We start from the raw sequence: 21,150 nt of genomic DNA, 5'->3' as shown, positions 1-21,150 counted from the left end.
ATTAGAATATTGTGAAAAGGTGCAATATTCTAGGCTCAAAGTGTCCCACTCTAATCAGCTAATTAAGCCATAACACCTGCAAAGGGTTCCTGAGCCTTTAAATGGTCTCTCAGTCTGGTTCAGTACGAATCACAATCATGGGAAAGACTGCTGACCTGGCAGTTGTGCAGAAAACCATCATTGACACCCTCCATAAGGAGGGAAAGCCTCAAAAGGTAATTGCAAAAGAAGTTGGATGTTCCCAAAGTGCTGTATCACAGTACATTAATAGAAAGTTATGTGGAAGGGAAAAGTGTGGAAGAAAAAGGTGCACAAGCAGCAGGGATGACCACAGCTTGGAGAGCTTTTGCACGATATTCTAATTTTTCGAGTTTCACCTGTATGTTATGTATGCCATTAAAAGTAAAAAGCCATATTGTGATCACACCTGTGAACAAGTTTACAGTGTTTTAAACCCTAGCATATGCTGCCTTCCTTGCTCTGACCTCACTTTTTACAGGTCTCCTTGACCTGCTACTCTGCTTTATGCAAGTCCATTTCATTTACTAGTGAGCCAGCCACTATAGCTTACTAATTTGATTTCTCTCTAGCTTTGTCCCTGAGCATTTAATGGAAAGATATTGACCGTTGGGGATCCAATGGCATCAAGCAAATTTGGGAAATCCTTGAACGTACATAATGTGCATAGTGGACATCTCAAGGCCTTGTGTAAACATAATAAAATTATATAGCTAATAAATCTTATTTGCAAAGGTAACTATTTTACTGCCCTGGCTCCAAATGCCAGCCCTGTAAAAATTTTGTATAAAAAGTGATTTTTCTCTGAAACTAGATAATTATACAGCTAAGAACTACAGGAATAACCACCAAAACATGATATAGAAGCAGGTATATCAGAAGTGTATATGTACAAAACTGTTGTAATTTGACAAATACAGAGGAATTTGGAAAGAATCCAGTGAAGTAGCATGAAGAAGAGGTCTATATTAGGAGGGTTAAGCCAGTGATAGACTAGTCGATTTTCAAACGAATGTTCCTACGAACATTCTCAGTACATTTGATGTCTTAACAAATGTTGTTCATAAGAATCTCAAAATTTAGTTTGCTTTGAACATTGGATTTTAGAATGAATGGAATTTCCCTAATTAAAACCACATACAGTTGTGTTCAAAATAATAGAAGTGTGTTGAAAAAAGTGAATAAAGCTCAAAATCCTTCTAATAGCTTTTATTTCCATACACACAAATGCATTGGGAACACTACACATTCTATTCCAAATCAAAATATGAAGAAAAATATATCACATTTGTGTTGTTCCTCTAAAAAAATTGAAGAAAAGTGAATATTAGACTGTTCAAAAAAATAGCAGTGTTTGTAATCTTCTTTACAAACTCAAACATTCACTATATAAACTGAAAAATGTTTGAAGATTTTGCTTTCCTTTGAAACTTAATTAATATTTAGTTGCATAAGCACTGTTTCTGAGAACTGCTGTACATCTGTGTTGCATGGAGTGAACCAACTTCTGGCACCTGTGAACAGGTATTCCAGCCCAGGATGATTGGACTAAATTCCACAGTTCTCTATTTCTTGGTTTTGCCTCAGAAACTGCATTTTTGATGTCACCCCACAAGTTTTCTATTGGATTAAGATCCGGGGATTGGGCTGGCCACTCCATAACGTCAATCTTGTTGGTCTGGAACCAAGATGTTGCACGTTTACTGGTGTGTTTGGGGTCGTTGTCTTGTTGGAACACCCATTTCAAGGGCATTTCCTCTTCAGCATAAGGCAGCATGACCTCTTCAAGTATTCTGATGTATTCAAACTGATCCATGATCCCTGGTATGCGATAAATAGGCCCAACACCGTAGTATGAGAAACATCCCCATATCATGATGCTTGCGCAACCATGCTTCACTGCCTTCACGGTGTACTGTGGCTTGAATTCAGTGTTTGAGGGTCATCTGACAAAACTGTCTCCGGCCGCTAGACCCAAAAAGAGCAATCTTACTTTCATCAGTCCACAAAATGTTGCGCCATTTCTCTTTAGGCCAGTCAATGTGCTCTTTGGCAAATTGTAACCTCTTCAGCACATGTCTTTTTTTCAACAGTGGGACTTTGCGGGGGCTTCTTGCAGATAGCTTGGCTTCACATAGGCATCTTCTAATTGTAACAGTACTCACAGGTAACTTTACACCTTCTTTCATCTTCCTGGAGCTGATTGTTGGCTGAGTCCTTGCCATTTTGGCTATTCTTCTATCCATTCGAATGGTAGTTTTTCGCTTTCTTCCATGTCTTTCAGGTTTTGGTTGCCATTCTAAAGCATTTGCGATCATTTTATCTGAGCAGCCTATCATTTTCTGCACTTCTTTATATGTTTTCCCCTCTCCAATCAACTTTTTAATCAAGGTACGCTGTTCTTCTGAACAATGTCTAGAACAACCCATTTTCCTCAGAATTTCAGAGAGAAATGCACTGTAACCAGCATGTACAACATTTGCTGCCTTCCTTCCTTAAATAAGGGCAATAATTGCCACCTGTTTTTCAAAAAATGAATGACCTCACTAATAGAACTCCACACTGCTATTATTTTGATCATGCCCCTTTCAATTAGTGATTCAATTACACAGAATCAGCAGCATGCATGTCATGACTGTTGGGTCTGTTGGATTTCTATTACTCCACTACACCTGCTAGTAAATTATTTGCCATGTAGAAACAGTGATTGATCAGGTTAGTTATGTCTGACTGCTATTATTTTGACTGTACACTGTTGCACACTCATTCGTTAGAGAAAAAAAGTTCCATCCTGCTCTTCAATTTTCTTGTCACTGTGGCCAAAAACAAACCTCAATTTGACTCCACAAATGATTAGAAAATTAAACAAATGTTCCTAATTCTACTAGTATATGGGCAGCTTTAGTGTATGCTGGTTTGACATTACCACACTAGTTCAGTGATTTTTGCAGTGGAATTCTAATTTCTCCCCTTTATAAATATCTATCATTAAAAAATAGTTCAGATAAAACTAATGGGACTGAAAAAAGGTCAAACACTTGAATGTGAAGGGTCGAGTTCACCCTCAAACAAGCTCTGTAAACATTTGAAATATCTAAAGCAAAAAAGGCAGCAAATTAACCATTTAACCATTAGCCGCCCGGCCAATGGCCGTTTGGCGGCTTGAAAAGCGCTGCAGATTTCCGGGTGCACGCCATTTGGCGTGCTCCCGCACATGCGCGGTTTGCGCGGTTGCAGAGCGACGCAGGAGTGCGATCTGTCACCGCCCGTGCACCTCGGACACGGCCGATGACAGATCCGAGTACCGGCTCCCGTTGCCGGTACCATGTGACCTGCTGTGACCAATCACAGCAGGTCACATGACAGTTGTATACAATGGATGGCTTCATTCATGATGCCATCCATTGTATACTAGTGCCTAGCTGTGAATGGTCACAGCTAATCACATGCACATGTCATGTGATTAGCTGTGACCAAATCACAGCTAAGCACAAAAAGAAAAAAAAAGCTGAATGAATCGATTTCATTCAGGTAAATGCTTGCTTATAGCAAAGTAATTCTTTGCTATAAGCAAATTGTGTAAAAAAAAAAAAAAAAAAAAAATACTGATCACTTCCCCAAAGTAGTACAGTGTTACTATGGTAACATTGTACTATTTTGGTCATAGTAAAATATGAAAAAAAATCTTAAAATAAATTTAAAAAAATGTAATAAAAAATTAAATATAATAACAAAATTAAAAAAAATTAAAAAAATATATATATATTTTTTTTTCATACTGTCACCAGTCAGTGTCGCTGTTCACCGCCATGCCAGTTATATGATGACGCTGTACTGCACTGGTGACAGTATGTAAAAAAAAAAATAGTGAAAATAATTTTTTAAAATTTTTCAATTTCCGAAAAATTATGACAAAAAAATACAACTTCAAAAAACTCGCCATGCCTCTTATGAAGTACGTCGGACTGTCTACTCTGCAAAAAGGGGTCATTTGGGGATATCTGTACTATTCTGACATTCTTGGACCTCAAGATATTAGATTGGCTGTCAGTACTTCAGGATTGATCAATATTCAGATATATCCCATAGTTGTGAACTCTATAACTTTCCTACAAACTAAAAAATACATCCTAATTTGGGTTATTTTCACCAAAGACATGTAGCAGAATACATCTCGGCCTAAATTTATGAAGAACAATTATTTATTTGTAAACTTTTATAACAGAAACAAAGAAAAATGTGGGTTTTTTTCAAAATTTTTGGTCTTTTTTTGTTAATTTAGCAAAAAATAAAAACCCCAGCGGTGATTAAATACCACCAAAAGAAAGCTCTAGTTGTGTGAAGAAAATGATCAAATTTTAGTTTGGGTACAATGTTGTATGACCGCGCAATTGTCATTCAAAGTGTGAGAGCGCTGAAACCTGAAAACTGGCCTGGGCAGGAAGGTGTAAAATTGCACGGTATTGAAACGGTTAAACCTTTATAAATAAATCTGTTGGATACACACAAGCATGAACACTGGCTGCTATCCTAGGTAAGTAAAAACTGTATTAAAACTGAGCATCACACAGAGAACACCATACAGGTGAAACTCGAAAAATTAGAATATCGTGCAAAAGTTCATTTATTTCAGTAATGCAACTTAAAAGGTGAAATTAATATATGAGATAGACTCATTACATGCAAAGCAAGATAGTTCAAGACGTGATTTGTCATAATTGTGATGATTATGGCTTACAGCTCATGAAAACCCCAAATCCACAATCTGAGAAAATTAGAATATTACATGCAATCAATAAAACAAGGATTGTACATAGAACAATATCGGACCTCCGAAAAGTATAAGCATGCATATGTACTCAGTACTGGGTTTGGGCCCCTTTTGCAGCAATTACTGCCTCAATGCGGCGTGGCATGGAAGCTATCAGCCTGTGGCACTGCTGAGGTGTTATGGAAGACCAGGATGCTTCAATAGCGGCCTTCAGCTCTTCTGCATTGTTCGGTCTCATGTCTCTCATCTTTCTCTTGGCAATGCCCCATAGATTCTCTATGGGGTTCAGGTCAGGCGAGTTTGCTGGCCAATCAAGAATAGTAATCCCACGGTCATTGAACCAGGTTTTGGTGCTTTTGGCAGTGTGGGCAGGTGCAAAGTCCTGCTGGAAAATTAAGTCAGCATCCCCATAAAGCTCGTCTGCAGAAGGAAGCATGAAGTGCTCCAAAATCTCCTGGTAGATGGCTGCATTGACCCTGGACTTAATGAAGCACAGTGGACCAACACCAGCAGATGACATAGCTCCCCAAATCAACACAGACTGTGGAAACTTCACACTGGACTTCAAGCATCTTGCAGTATGTGCCTCTCCATTCTTCCTCCATATTCTGGGTCCTTGGTTTCCAAATGAGATGCAAAAGTTGCTCTCATCAGAAAAGAGGACTTTGGACCACTGAGCAGCAGACCAGGTCTGTTTTTCTTTAGCCCAGGTAAGACGCTTCTGACGTTGTTTGTTGTTCAGGAGCGGCTTGACAAGAGGAATACGACATTTGAAGCCCATGTCCAGGATCTGTCTGTGTGTTGTGGCTCTTGATGCACTGACTCCAGCCTCAGTCCACTCCTTGTGAAAGTCCCCAACACTTTTGAATGGCCTTTTCCTGACAATCCTCTCCAGGCTGCGATCATCCCTGCTGCTTGTACACCTTTTTCTTCCACACTTTTCCCTTCCGCATAACTTTCTATTAATGTGCTTTGATACAGCACTTTGGGAACATCCAACTTCTTTTGCAATTACCTTTTGAGGCTTTCCCTCCTTATGGAGGGTGTCAATGATGGTTTTCTGCACAACTGTCAGGTCAGCAGTCTTTCCCATGATTGTGATTCCTACTGAACCAGACTGAGAGACCATTTAAAGGCTCAGGAACCCTTTGCAGGTGTTATGGCTTAATTAGCTGATTAGAGTGGGACACTTTGAGCCTAGAATATTGCACCTTTTCACAATATTCTAATTTTCTGAGATTGTGGATTTGGGGTTTTCATGAGCTGTAAGCCATAATTATCACAATTATGACAAATCACAGCTTGAACTATCTTGCTTTGCATGTAATTAGTCTATCTCATATATTAGTTTCACCTTTTAAGTTGCATTACTGAAATAAATGAACTTTTGCACGATATTCTAATTTTTTGAGTTTCACCTGTATAAACAATAAAATGTTTATTTGGTATTTATGCCAATGCTGTGTAAACATGCTTATTTGTTACAAATACATGCAGCGGATGAATTACTTCCATCTTCCTTTCCCAAAATGTACTTCTTACTGGTGGCCAAAGACTTAGAAAGTATTACAGCATGCCATCCAAGCTAACAGAATTTAGAAATTTAGGTCAGCAAAGCCAGCCCAGATATTTCTCTCATGAGAGGTTTACTTTAAAGACCTATTCATGTATGTGCTGTTGAAAGTGCATTTCATTATATGCATCATGTCACACTTTAACAATCAATAAAAAGTGAATTTCAACTCACATGCACACGCGCATCACAAAGCCTTGGCATGCATTTAGATTGGTTTCTATTTATATAAATCCAGTTCAGAAAAATACTAATGATATTACATGGAGAAGGTTTTTTGAAAATAGACATTTTTATTATATGGTTCAAAGAGGTTGCATTTCAATACTATATAAGTAGTTAATTACTACATCTAGCAAGGTGCCCTATAAACTGGCATGGGAAAGGGACCTATGAAAATAGAATTCAATTAAGAAGATTGGAGGGATTGGACCTCTTGAATTTACAAAGGAATTATGAACATGGTTTTGATTGAAGCTAGTTATAAAGTTTTTTTCTAGATGATAGTTTCCAATCCTCTCTCTATAATGTCCCCCGCGTCTTCTTCCTCTTGTTTCTGAGGATGAGGACAGGTAGGAACTGTACTACAGATATGGTGGGGACCTGCCGGTCCGACGTTTTGAATGCAAGTACATTCCCTGATATATTCAATCACTATGGTGAATATCAAGAAAAATGTGCATTATTGTTTCTGGGCTGTACTACGGGTACAAACAGCTAACATGTGGTATCACTGTGATAATCAGAAGCACGAGAATTTATTTTGGCTTATTCTTTGGTAGTAGTTTATGGTAGTTGCAAGAAATATACAGCTACATTAAAAAAATGATTTTGTAATACTATTTTGGGACAGTTTTTCTTTGATTAGAAAAAAAAAAATTAGGAGATATCCAGTAACATTTACCAACAAATGAACGCCCAATTTGTCTTGAAAAAAACAAGCCTGGATGCAAAAAGTAGTTGTGATGATATGTACGGTTTTACGAACACATGTCAAAATTGTAAATTTGTACTTAGGCATTAACATTTGTTATACCCATAGGCGTGAATGGGTTAAGAGACCTTTGTACTGAGCTTAATTTTACTTGTCATCTGGAGGAGATACATGCAAATTCTTTTTTTGGTCATGTATGAGCATATTGCCACTCTAGCAGTGGTTGGTACCATGATGATAGGTTTCGGTAGTGACACTTCCCTTCACAGTGCAATACCTCTCTTGTATTTGTACTGACTTTTGTTCAAGTTCTTATCAGAATGTGATTCAGGATATGTTATGCAGAATATCTTCCAGAAAATGTCTCCTGTTCCACTTTTGGGCACTTTTTCAGGTATCTGTATCGGTTTTGTAAAACACTTTTTTATGGAAAACCTAATAAATACTATTGAAAAAGTACATTTTTACCTGCCTGATTTCCTATAGTATAACATAATTATAACTGTTAGTTTTGTAGTCAATTTATGGAAACATACCGTTCGAAAGACAACCCAATCCCTATGTCGGTATTCAAGTGTGCCCCCGAATTCTGGTGTCAGCTGCTTTTCATCGATGTACTTTAACAAGTCCGATGCAGAACTAAGCATAACCACCTACAAAAAGAGAGTAGAAGGTTCACATACAATATATAGGCTGGCACAGGTACAAGGACAAATAATGAGTATCTATAGCCAATCCTATTTATAGAAGATTTCAGTCTCGCCGCTGTTCCAGGGTAAACTCTTAAACGTACTTGCAAAAACTGTATTAGGTTTTTCTAGGCTTTGTAGAAAGTGCCCTTTTAGACTAACACAAAACTTTTGGCAAGCAAAGAAAATATCAAAAATACTCTACCGGGAGCTTGAGAATGAAGTCCTCTTGACTGAACCGGAATCCAATGTCAGTGAAGGTGCGCTGGAAAAATCCTGATGGCCTTAAGACCAAAACTAGATGAAGGTTTCCAGGAAATGAATGCTAAAAAGAGAAAAATTATATACAAATATAATATGCAAAAGCTCACAGAAGAGTTCACAGAAAGTGATAACATTTAGAAAGGCAGTTTGAATAATTATCGCAAATTCAGTGAACCTGATTGTCTTGACTAAATAAAGGATTCATTAAAAATTCATTGAGACTAGAAAAGCTGGCAAGACAATAATATTAAAAGATCATTACTTCGACCATTGGTAATATTGTTTTTATATATACATATATATACAGTCGAACATCAAATTGAAGGTAAATATATTCTTTCTGCGTGCCAATTTGAATAGAGAAATAATATGTGAGTATACACACACACACGGGTGATTTTTGATAGAGTAATCATCTTTGATGATCACCACATGAATACCTGCTAGTGGGAAACAATGAAGTGTAGCATGTAGTAGTGATTAATCACTAATGATAGCACAATGCTTAAAATCAATCACTAGCAAAAATTGCATCCAGCCTTAGGTCATTTCCACACAGGCCTGTAGCAAATCGATTCTAATCATATTTTTTCAAACCTTGGGAAGGAAAATGGAGACATTGTACATACAACTATTTTTTATATGTACGGCTTTTTCTCCAAACGTGATTGGCCAACATTTGCCAGCGTCTGGATTTTTCCAATCTTCAGTGGGAAATGCAAGACACTCTAAATTTCCTTATATCAGTGCTTATTCCAGATTTGATTCAAACATATTCTATTTTAAAATGTTATCTTTTAGTCTATATAGAGTTGGGTCATACTCAATAATACTAACTCACATATGACCACAATTATTTCCAATTAGACACACTGAAAATTAGCTTGAGATCTTCTTTTGCATACAAAGGCATGCGTGTTATCGGAAATGTTATAAGCCAGCAAATATATGTGTGGGTATAGGTCTGTGTATAGGTCTACATCTGCCCATTTTGTGCACGTATGTTTCTAATGCCTGTTTTTCTGATATTATACATCTATAAGCAATGTTCATTCAAAATCACATAGAAAAAGCAGTAATTGCAGCCTAGCCTAAGAAATCAGAAACATGTTCCATGGAACTTTAGGACAGCCTTTAAAGTGGTTGTAAAGACATAAGGTTTTTTGCCTTCATGCATTCTAAAAAACATTCTGTGTGTAGCAGCCCACCCCTAGACCCCCTAACACTTACCTGAGGCCCATCCTGATCCAGCGATGTCCACTAGAGCCTTGGTTCTCCAGGGACTCTCACTCCTAATTGGCTAAGGCAGCAGTAGGAGCCACTGACTGTCAATCAAAGGCAGTGAGCCAATCAGGAGAGGGAGGGGGCAGGGCTGAGCCATGGCTCTGTGTGTGCATGGACACGCAGAGCCATGGCTCAGAAGCACGCCTGCTTGGGTGCCCCCTAAGCAGGTTACTTGCTATTGGGGCACCCGACAGGAGGGAGGGCCAGGAGCGCTGGCGGGGGACCCAAGAAGAAAACCACTGCACAGAGCAGTTACATTTGACTTTAGTATCACTTTTTAATTCATAACATTACTTTCAGCATCTCCACAATAACCCACATTCACTGCTGTCCTCTGCCATAGTCTTTAGACTGTGAAAAAAAACCCAAGCGTCCAAAGAAAACCCTTCACCTTCCTACTGGCTATTATATATTTATTTGTTACAGTTATATATATAGTTTCATCAATTTACGCAGCGTTTTACGTATATATATATTGTACATTCACATTAGTCCCTAACCCTCAAGAAGTGTACAATCTAAGGTCCTTAACTCACTATCATAAATACACATACTAGGGCCAATTTAAACTGGATCCAATTAACCTAACAGCCTGTCTTTGCATGTACTCCCTGTGCCTGTGTGGGTTTCCTCTGGGTACTCCTGTTTTCTCCAACACTCCAAAGTATGACCATTTGCCCTTAAATAAACTAAAGGGAGATTCAAGCTCTAAACACCCAGCCATAACCAATGTTTCAGCTTTGAGTGAATATATTCCTCAGCCAATGGAAACCAACATGTGTTCAATCTTCATAAATGCATGCAGCAGCCATTTCATGATTAGATCCCTAGCTCTACTTATAGGGACTTCTGCAATAACTGAAAACCAGTAGTACCTACACTGCTGAATCTTTGTAAAATAGGATTTTTGTATTTACTGTAAATTTATGTTCTTGAGTCCACCGAGGGACACAGAAGGCCATATTCTGTTGGGTTATATTGCCACCTACAGGAGCATTCAGTACTGACAAACATAGAATCTGTACAAATCAGTGCTAGGAGTATGACTATAAACACAGAGGGCTGGGACCTGTGGCCTTCAAAAGGATTTTACAGTGAGTACAAAAATCCTACTTTTTTTGTTTATCAAGGGACAAAGAAGTCATATACTGTTGGGATATCCAAAAGCAGTTCAACTTCATCGACTAGTTACCACAACCTGTGAAGGATGTGAAACTTACTCCAAAATCCAGAAGAGATCTAAGCATTTGATTCTACAAAGGCAGCATGAATGAAGGGGTAAGGTTTTCATGAGATGAAAGTCTGAACCTAACCATAAACCATTCCCCTGATCCAATGAAGGTAATCCCTGTTCCTTGTAGTGGATACCTGCATCAGGAGTGCGTGTGTATGTGTGACACTGGTTTTGGCAATAAGTAGCCTATTTAAAGCACAGAACTCTGAGGAGAAGTTACTGAGTTGTTCTCAGCTCCTTTAACTCATGGCCTGATCTGCGTTCTGCTACCTTGTGTTTGACCTGGTTTGTCTCCTGACTCTGCTGCATCCAGATCTTTCATTGATGACTTTGGCTTGTGTCCTGACCTCATCTTCTGTCTGCTGATTTAATACCTGTCTGATACTGACACTGCCCTGCCTTCCCATCTGGTAAGCTGTTCAAACTCTGGCTTATCTTGACTTTAGCTTACTTTCTGCACCTGCAGGTTCCTATGCTCCACCTGCGTACTAGCATTTTGCACATGAGAATCCACAGCATCCCAGCAGAATCCAGACTATCTTCAGATCATCCGCTGTGTCTGGACCCACCACAGGTGCTTGTGTCACTCCTCATACTGCTTCACACTGTTACCAACTCCAAGGGGTATTTGACAGAAGGGGCTTGGCCTCTACCAGCTATGTGACGCCATTATGGGGATTAGCATAGGTAAGATACACAATACCATCCACAGCCAGAAACAGCCAGAAACCTTTCCTGATGCAGGAAGGATTCCTGTCCCTCCTTGATGGTAAAGAAGCTGAAGTACCTAGATAATGTCCAGTGGTGTATGAACCAAGAATTTTGACGAGAAAGGGATCTCATAATGTAGAAGGAACCAGCTACAATGAAGTCACAATGATGATGATGACTGAACCCCTTGAAGATGGAGAAAAAAGTCCTTGTCAAGCAACTGATGATGGAGTTATGCTGGTTAATGTTGACCACAAGTGAGGTGCAATTTCCAATGCCAAAACCTGAGCCTTATGGATTTGCAGGTGTATAGCCCCTCAAGAAGTTGTCCATCCATGCTCACAGTGACGGCTTTCTTCACAGAAGGTTTTCTCACAAGAAAGCCAAGAAAAGACTCTAGGATAGTTAACTGAGCCCAAGCTTTGAGAAGTACAAGGTGTGCAGGGGTGCAACTCAGGATTTAAAAACCTAATAAGGCAGAGGACAGCCAATGTTGGGCACAGTTAACCAGGCAGGTCGGGGGGTCCCTCTGGAGAAGGAGAGAGATTACATTAATAAGTACTAGGTACCCATGATGACTATACATGGAAGAGGATTTATCAGAGGGAGAGGGTAGTGGTCAGAGTGGTGCACAACTCCAGAGGTAAAACTGACATAGCAACTACAGCCAGAACCTCTAAGTTGAGGAGACCCCAAAAGAACAGGAAACAGTCCATTATTCTGTGCGGTGGTATTAAGATTCTGGAAAAGGTGTTGGCTAACCACTTAATAGGAGTTATTACCCATCTAATACATACTGATCAGGCTGTCTATAAACATTCAGACCCCTGCTAATTACTTGGGAAGTTAGGTACTACTGTAGCTAGATGCCCCCAAGGCATTCAACAACATTGAATAGCCTTATCTGTAGAAAGTGTTGAAGGGTTGTGGCTTTGGTGAAACATTTATCGTCTGGGTGCAATTACTATATTTCCTTCCCATGGCCAGTTATAAGAAGGGGGATCACTTTCTGAAAGTTTCAGATTCCATAGAGGAACTAGTCAGGGATGCCCTTTGTCACCCCTCCTATTTGTTAATGCCATTGAACCTTTCGCAATTATCACCAAAGAAAACCATGCAATTGTAGGCTCTTGTTTTGGCAATATTCATGAAAACAAATGCTTTAAGCTTACTATATGTGGTTAAGGATACTATTAAAATTTTTTGGAGTTTACTCAGGGCTCACTACATTGGACTAGGAGGGCCCTATACCTACTTGTAGGATACCAGTAGCAGAGACTGGTATCCTACAAGTATCTTTACTGCAAGTATATATATATCTATCACAGAACAGGAATCCCATTTAATATTCTTAATAGCCCCCCGTGAGGACCTTGAAGGTCTGCTCAAGGAGTATTGGAGACAGTTCCAGGATATTATGGCACATATACAGTATTGTGATACATATGTATATACATATGGGCAGCACAGTGGCTAAATGGTTAGCACTTCCGCCTGGCAGTACTAGGGTTGTTCGTACGAATCCCAGCCACGGCACCTCCTGCCTGGAGTTTGCATGTTCTCCCTGTGCCTGCGTAGGTTTCCTCTGGGTACTCCGGTTTCCTCCCACGTGCCAAAGACATGCTGGTAGGTTAATTGGATCCTGTCTAAACTGGCCCTAGTATGTGTATGTTTGAATGTAAGTTAGGGACCATAGAATGTACGCCCCTTGAGGGTTAGGGACTGAGTTGAATGTACAATATATATGTAAAGCGCTGCATAAATTGACGGCGCTATATAAGTATCTGTAATAAATGTAATAATAATATGTCTTCCTATAGTCATATCATAGGCCTCTGGACTTTAGCAGACCAACTCTATACATTTATTGTGACAGTGTGGGTATTGACTAACAATTTTCCCCTTTTTTGCTGCCACTATAGGACTGACAGCAAAGTAATGGCATTATATTGTATTTTCTATAGGCTTGTGTTTGAACTTTGACATCCACATTCCATAGTCTGCTGTCTTTCCAGGTGATCCCTGTGTGAGAGGATCGCTTCCCTTAGGAATTGGTTATTCTCCTCCCCTCCTCCTTGTGAATCCCCTTTCACCATGCAGCCCTAGGTGCACCAGGGTGCCACCGGTGAAAATATCAGAATAAGATTGCGTCATGTCTCTCTCTGCACAACTATGTTATTCCAGAAGAAAACCAGATGGTATGCAAGTTGTAAATGTTTATATGTTCTTGACTGTACTTTTATTGCTATGCTACTGTGAATTCTGATTCATATTCACTACATTATGTAGAATACCTTTCCGGCCATCTTTCTCTTCAGTTTACCCCAGAGGAAAGACTTTTGTTCTGAAACGCGTCAGGATTTCTGCTGAAGTTTATTCATCTTTCACTGCCTTCTGAGTTGTAGGAGAAGGCGCAACACTACGTCTCAGCTCTTAGCAAGTTATATATACAGTTTATTTACTATGCTGTATGTAGGTTCTTAACATGTATGTTATATGTTAAATTATGATGTCTTTTCACATCTTTGGAATAAATGATCTACTTTATTATCTATTGTCTGTTTTGGGTTGCCCTTTAAGTCCCAGTTCAAACTGTTGGGGAACACACCTTTGGGTATACAACTTTTGGGATGTTGGTAACCATAGAATGAAATCAGTGTTGGGTCTAGTTACTGCTCTTGAGGTTATGGACTGATGTGAATGTACAATATATATGTAAAGCACTGCGTAAATTGACGGCGCTATATAAGTACCTAAAATAAATAAAAAATAAAATAGGTACACCTGTTCAATTGCTTGGTAACAGAAATTGCTAATCAGCCAATCACATGGGAGCAGCTCAATGCATTTAGGAATGTACACGTGGTGAAGATGACTTGCTGAAGTTCAAACCAAACATCAGAAAGGGGAAGAAAGGGAATTTAAGTGACCTTGAACATGGCATGCTTGTTGGTGCCAGATGGTCTGGTCTGAGTATTTCAAAAACTGCTGATCTACTGGGATTTTCACGCACAACCATCTCTAGGGTTTACAGAGAATGGTCAGAAACAAAGAAAATATCCAGTGAGTGGCAGTTGAATGAATGAAAATGCCTTGATGATTTCAGAGGTCAGAGGAGAATGGGTAGACTAGTTGCTGCAACATTCAGATGGAAGGGTCAGAATTTGGCGTAAACAACATGAAAGCATGGATCCATCCTGCCTTATATCAATGGTGGTGATGGTATAATGGTGTGGGGGATATTTTCTTGACACTAGCAAGGTGTACCTAATAAAGTGGCCGGTGAGTGTATACCTCTATCCCTAGACTTAAGGAGCAGTTAACCCTTGCAGTGCGGGGAGAGGGAGCACTGCAAGGGTTTTTTTTTTAAAAAGTCTTGGAGTTCTGCTTTAAATGTTTTTGTCTTGTGTTGATGAATGTTGTGGCAGCCCATTCATTTTGAGTGAGCGCTAAATGACAACAGTACATTCACATCTATGCATGATGGTGAGCTAAAGGGCAGAGATGTCTGATTTTACTGCATGTGTGGCTGGGGTGCAATTAAGAATGAATGGCAAGTCTTGTATAGGGCACATTGTGGTAACACATGAGATTTAGGATAAATTAGTGTGCATGCAAAGGTCTGAATCAAATCCAGGAAAGTCCAGTGAAAATTTTAGCATTGCTGTAATGAATGTGGGAAAATACAGCTTGCCTTCCACTTTTTTTAAGATGAAGATTTGTGGTATGTGACATGAAAGATAATCTTAATGTTTTTTTTTACATTAATTTGTGGCCTCGGGGGAGAAATACTGTTTCTTCTTTGGGGTTTTTATTGGTGCTTTCCTTTTACAACTCTATTTGGGTTCCTGGCTAGGGGGAGCACCTTACCTGTCTCCAGGGGCCCCGTCCCCCAAGATTTCCTCCTCTACTCAGAAACGCTGGTGAGTTTAGGCATTGGGTCACATTCTCTAGAAATACCAGTTCAGTGCAAAAAAGGCATACTGTCTATGCTTGGTGTAAAAACAAGGATCTATTCTTTACTGAAAATTACAAATCCAATTCCATTCCATATATTATTCACAAATTGAAGCAGCAACACATCTCAAAAAAGTTTGGACAGGGCCAGGTTTACATGGTATAGCATCCCCTCTTCTTTTAACAACACTGAAAACATTTGACAACTGAGAAGACCATTTTCTATTTTGTCCTATTCTTGACTGACATAGGATTCTAACTGTTCAACAGTCCTGGGTCTTCTTTGTCATATGATGCTTTCCAGGTATATGCTTTTCAGATATGCCAGCTGCCCATTCCATATGCAATAATGCACTCCCATACCATCAGAGATGGAGGCTTTTGAACTGAGCACTGATAACAAGCAGGAAGGTCCCGCTCCTCTTTAGTCCAGAGGACGCTGCACCCATGTTTCCAAAAATAATGTCAAATTTTGATTTGTCTGACAACAGAACATTTTTCCACTTTACAACATTTTAAATGAGTTTTGGTCCAAAGAAGATGGTGGCATTTCTGGATCATGTTCAGATATGGCCTCTTCTTTGCATGATAGAGCTTTAACTTGCATTTTTGGATGGCACAGTGAACTGTGTTCACAGACATTGATTTTTGGAAGTATTCCTGAGCACATGCAGTGAAGTCCATCACAGAATCATGCCTGTTTTTAATGCAGTGCCATTTGAGGGCCCGAAGATCACGGGCATATAATACGTTTCGGCCTTTTCCATTGCACACAGAGATTTTTCCAGATTCACTGAATCTTTTGATGATATTATATACTGTAGATGAAGATATATTTAAAGTCTTTGCACTTTTATGTTGAGGAACATTATTCTGCAATTGCTGGACAATTTTTAGCAGATTGGTGAACCTCTGCTCATCTTTACTTCTGAAACACTCACACTGATGCGAATTCTATGCGGATCAGATTCGATCCAAAAAGTATAGATTTGCATGTCATCTACAAAAACATTATTTCTAATGCAGTCCGTTCACATATATGCCCTGTGTGAATTTGATCCAATCAAAAAACGGGTCCTGTGCAAGTTTAGTGTGGGAGTGGTGCGAATTTCATCTCCTGCTATGCCCAGTCACCTCAGAAATCGCATTCACACCTGTCACAGCAGAAATCACACTGTGATTCGATCAGATTGCATCCGATTGGCACCGCATCAGTGTGAACCGGCACTGACTCTCTAAGATGCTTTTTTTTTTCTTTTTTAATTTTTTATTTGTTTCATAATCTCAATATTGCAAAAGTCAGTTATCACATTATTCGACAATACAAACAAAAGAGGAAAAAAAAACAACTTTTTTTTCTAAGATGCTTTTTTAATGCCCAGTTTCCAATTAACTTAATTAGCTGCAAAATGTTCTTCCAGCTCTTCTTTGTTAGTACCACTTACTTTTTCAGGTTTTTGTTGCTCTGTCTCAACTTTTTTGAGACGTGTCAGGCTGGCCATAGACGGGCCATTTGTCTGCCGAATTGTCAGCCGATAAATGAAAAATAGTTTGTTGCTGCCATGGATGCTGCCACCAATGCTTACGAAAAACGTCTGTTTTTCGTAGATTTTCCAGCATGACCGATAAAAACGAGACAATCCGCGAAAAACGGCCAACGGCATTGCCCCACTAATGGTGTGAATATCGGCCGATTTTTCGGTCGGATGAAAATTCGGCCAATAAACAACCCATCTATGGCCTGTATTACTGCCACCAATTTCAAAAATACCTTTTTTTCCCTTAAAATTGTATATTTTCTCAGTTTAAACATTAGATATGTTTCCTATTTTTTATTGTGAATAAAATATGGGTTTATGAAATATGGAAATCATTGAACTCTGTTTTTATGTAGCTTTTACACAGAGTCCCAACTTAAATTGCAAGTAAATTGCAAGTGGGTTGGAGATATTAGGCCATTTTCACAAACATCTAATGCCACGATTTGGTCCAATTCAGACCAGTTCCCCCTAAGGGCCCATTTCCATGATTGTACAAAACTGGAAATGAGCCTTAAGAAGAAGCAGTTAGTAGTAAATTGAAGGTAGAGCAGATTAACTCCCCAGCTTTCAGTCTTCCACATATCAGCGTTACCTAAATTTGTAGGTTGCGCTAAACTGATATATAAAAGAATTTACACAACAATACTTTATTTATAAGGGTATGTGCACAAAGGTCTTCGGGTGTATCTATTGCCACATACATCCCAGTAGTATATTTCAATACCTTGGGTTATTAGATAACAAAAACATCTGTATTTTTACTCATGTAAAGCATATTTTAAGGGCCTACTTATTAGGGCAGAACCTCTGGCAGGTTTTAAAGCAAAGCCCTGGTGCCCTTTGGCACTTATTGTGTGGTCCTTGGGTACCCTGCAGATAATAGCCATTGCTTTCTGTACTCAGGTGCTTACTCTAGCCAGTAAACATAATTCTTTAGGCTGGGTGATACTAGTTAAATGGTTTGGATTATTTCTTTTATACCATCTTACATTTTTATCTACTGTCCATTCCCTTTCTCTTTTTTATGTTATAATGCAGGGGTGTCAAACTCAATTTTATTGCAGGCCACATCAGCATTATGGTTGCCCTCAAAGGGCCAGTTGTACCTGTAATGCTAGATGTCCAGAGACCCGCCTTCACCCCCAGTTACATGAGATGTCACGAGTCCCCCACCCTCCCTTACATCACAGTGCACCTCCCTTACCTTGTGTTGCTGCATGGAAGAAGCTGGGGCAAAGCTGGGAAAGCAGAAAGTGAAGAGTCTGGAGGAGGACCAGAGGAGGGCTGGAGTCAGCTGTCAGAGTTTGCTGAATATTGAGACCAGGGGAGGTGGACATAAGGGGGTACTGCTGCAGCATAGAGTGGTGCAGGATCTGTAGAAGGTGTTCTGTCCTCTCTGCTGCCAACTGCAGGAGAGGTGCGAGGGCCACATGAAATGGACTGGTGGGCTAGATTCAGGCCATGGGCCTTGTGTTTAACACGTGGATCTTGTTGAGAGGAACGTCAAATGTGGCACAAGTAAATTTTAAGGGGAATGCAGGATAATTGTTAAGGGTCTCTATTAGTAATGATCTCCTGTAGTTTCATGTAATGTGTCAACTACTCCTATAGCCTGTTTGCAGTGTCTGACTTTCTCCTGACAAATGTCTACAGCACAGTTGTCAAACACAAAGCCAGAGGGCCAAATCCGGCCCTCCAAGCCATTTCATGTGGCCCTCAGCTCTCCTGCAGCTGTGGCAGTCGTCTCCACCTTGTCTCAGCAGTCAACAGAAGAGAGGAGGACAGATCTCCTCTGCCAGATCCTGCTCTTCTCCATGCAGCCACAGTGAGGCTCATTTCTGCCACCCCCCCACCCTTGGTCTCAGCAATTGGCAGCAGAGAGGACAGAACTCCTCCTACAAATCCTTCACATCCTGTGCAGCCGCAGCACCCATTGTCTCCACCTCCCCTGCAGACTTCAGCAGTTCACTCCAGCCCTCCTTTGGTCCTCCTCCAGACCCTGCACTTTCTGTTTCCCAGCTCCTCCTCCAGCTTCTTCCTGGCAGCAGCACAAGGTAATAAGAGTGCACTGTGATGTAAGGGAGGGTGGGGAACTCTTGACCTTGGAAATGGGGGGGGTGCTCTGGACATCTAGTCTTACAGATACAACCAGCCCTTTGAGGGCAACAATAATGCTGATGCGGCCCACCATGAAATTGAGTTTGACACCCCTGGTCTACAGTCTCTGACCACCTCTTGTAGCATGTCTGCATTCTTTGACAGATTTCTGTAACATTACTTTCACTGAATATTATGCGTGGCCCTTTGGCGATTTCAGAGACTGCACTTGAGGCCCAGTAGATCATGAAAGTTCACCACCACTATCTTAAGGGGTTGTAAGAACTTCTCTTATTACAAACATACAAACATTGTGTCAGGCAGCTAAGGGACAATCTATTTTAAGGAGTATGAAAAGAAGCAAGACTATGCTATCCTGGGAGGCTTTCGACCATAAAGCTGGCAGCATCCTTATCAACCAGTGACAGGTAGGGATGGGAGGAGGTAGCAACAGCAACCATACCGCCCTGCTACACCTGCCTGTTTCTGCATGGCAACTTACAGTTGGTCTTAATTACTTCCAGGTTCATGACCACAAACTGGAGATAATTGTTTTTAAATTTGCTAGCTTTTCAACTTTGTGAAAGTGGAACTAAGTCCCAGTACTTACAGCTGCCAGCTTGCAGTTTTTTACTGCAGGACTTCAGTTCCACTTTAAGAATCTGAATCAGATGAGTGTTTCGGTAAAGCTACTGAAACTGACAGCAGGGTTTTTTAGATCTTGCGCAGGCTTTTTTTTAAGGGCCATACCACCAGAAAAGCGGCGTATATGCTTTTTTGAACCTTAATATATGTAGGACTTTTTCTCTTTCATATATATCTACTGCTGTCTCCAGCTCTCTGCTCTGCCCCTCCAGCACTCACTGGAGTGCCAGGCTGTTGAAGAGGCGGGAAAAGCTGATTCAGACTCACAGCATGCTGAGTGGTTGAGCCAGCTGCCAGTCAGGCATCTGTGTTGATCCCAACATTATTGTCCAAGTACATCAGTCAACAGTGGACTTTAGCCTGCAGTGGGCTAATTCTGAGTCAGAAGAGAGCACAAGTATGTGCATTCCTGTGACCACATGCAAACATACTTTGGCCATACTTCTCATTTAAATTTGAGCTAAAGGCAAACTTTTTTTTTTTAATTTTGAGTAAGGGGGATTATTTTGCCATTGGTATCCCACTAGGGAGATGTCCCTTCACTTCACCCTTCCATACCCAAAACCAGAGTCACCAGAACTATGTTTCCCCTCTATTCCTGTTCTAGAGACAACCGAAAAATGTGAGAAATGTTAGACTTTTTTTTTTACTATCTAAATTACCTCTAAAGTCCATTAAAGAAGAACTCCAGAATATTTTTATTGAACTACAACTCCTGGTCTAAAGAGGGCAGGAAACTTGGAGAATTCTATTCCTATGTCTGTGTGCAGAGGTCTGAACCAAATAGAAACCTCAGCTGTATGATTGCAATTCAATCTTTTTACACTATTCACTGTGCTGTCAATCAGTATAAAACTAGTAGTAGAAAGTATGGACACAAGACACATTTTTCAAGGGTATCAGATACCGGGCTGCAAACTAATTGGCCTTCTACAGGAAACAACATTTGAATACCTATTTTGCCTTTACAGAAATGGCTAATGCAATTATGTACTGTATATACTGCAAGAATACCAAATCTTTAGAAACATGTCTGTTTGTGAACAGTTCTATACCGAGTATACTAGAGAGTAAGCTTCTTGCTCCACTTTCATCCACAATTCCTAAATGATTTGTCCTTGTATGACCCTATATAATAACAAACTTTATAGGAACGACCGCTGGGTAAACTTCTTGACACAATCATCTAGTATAGTGTGTTAACTTTTGCAAACAGAAGTGATGGAAATTTATATCATGCAATTCATTCATGAGCTATACATAACAATAACTGGAGGCAGGATTTTAAAGCCTTGATCTAAAAAATAGGCCAAATATAAATAGATGTGGAGCAGCCCAGAAGGACAGACATGAGCATCACTGGCACAAGTAGACGCAGCTCTGGTCTGCAATGAGCGTGTGGAAGTGATGTGAATCTTTACTGGCAGAACAA

At 40.0% G+C, this 21,150-nt stretch overlaps 1 protein-coding gene across 4 annotated transcripts in view; it reads right to left on the bottom strand.

The window, feature by feature from the left end:
- The window catches only part of MCF2 (MCF.2 cell line derived transforming sequence), a 176,730-nt gene that overhangs the window by 96,462 nt on the left and 59,118 nt on the right, over positions 1–21,150 (bottom strand). For all 4 annotated transcript variants that reach the window (XR_016313873.1, XM_089684969.1, XM_089684970.1 and 1 more), the window contains 2 exons: positions 8,191–8,310; positions 7,833–7,949 (listed from right to left, as the gene is read on the bottom strand). Coding sequence is in view for 3 of the 4 variants with exons in the window: in XM_089684969.1 (XP_089541095.1) it covers positions 7,833–7,949; positions 8,191–8,310 (237 nt within the window). In the remaining variant the exon portion in view is untranslated. The remainder of the gene's footprint in view (positions 1–7,832; positions 7,950–8,190; positions 8,311–21,150) is intronic.

This window comes from Staurois parvus, unplaced genomic scaffold (genome assembly GCF_062004578.1).
Source record: "Staurois parvus isolate SC_StPar_1 unplaced genomic scaffold, SC_StPar_1.0 ptg000361l, whole genome shotgun sequence".
Lineage (NCBI taxonomy): Eukaryota > Metazoa > Chordata > Amphibia > Anura > Ranidae > Staurois > Staurois parvus.
This window is presented reverse-complemented; position numbering and strand designations above follow the sequence as displayed.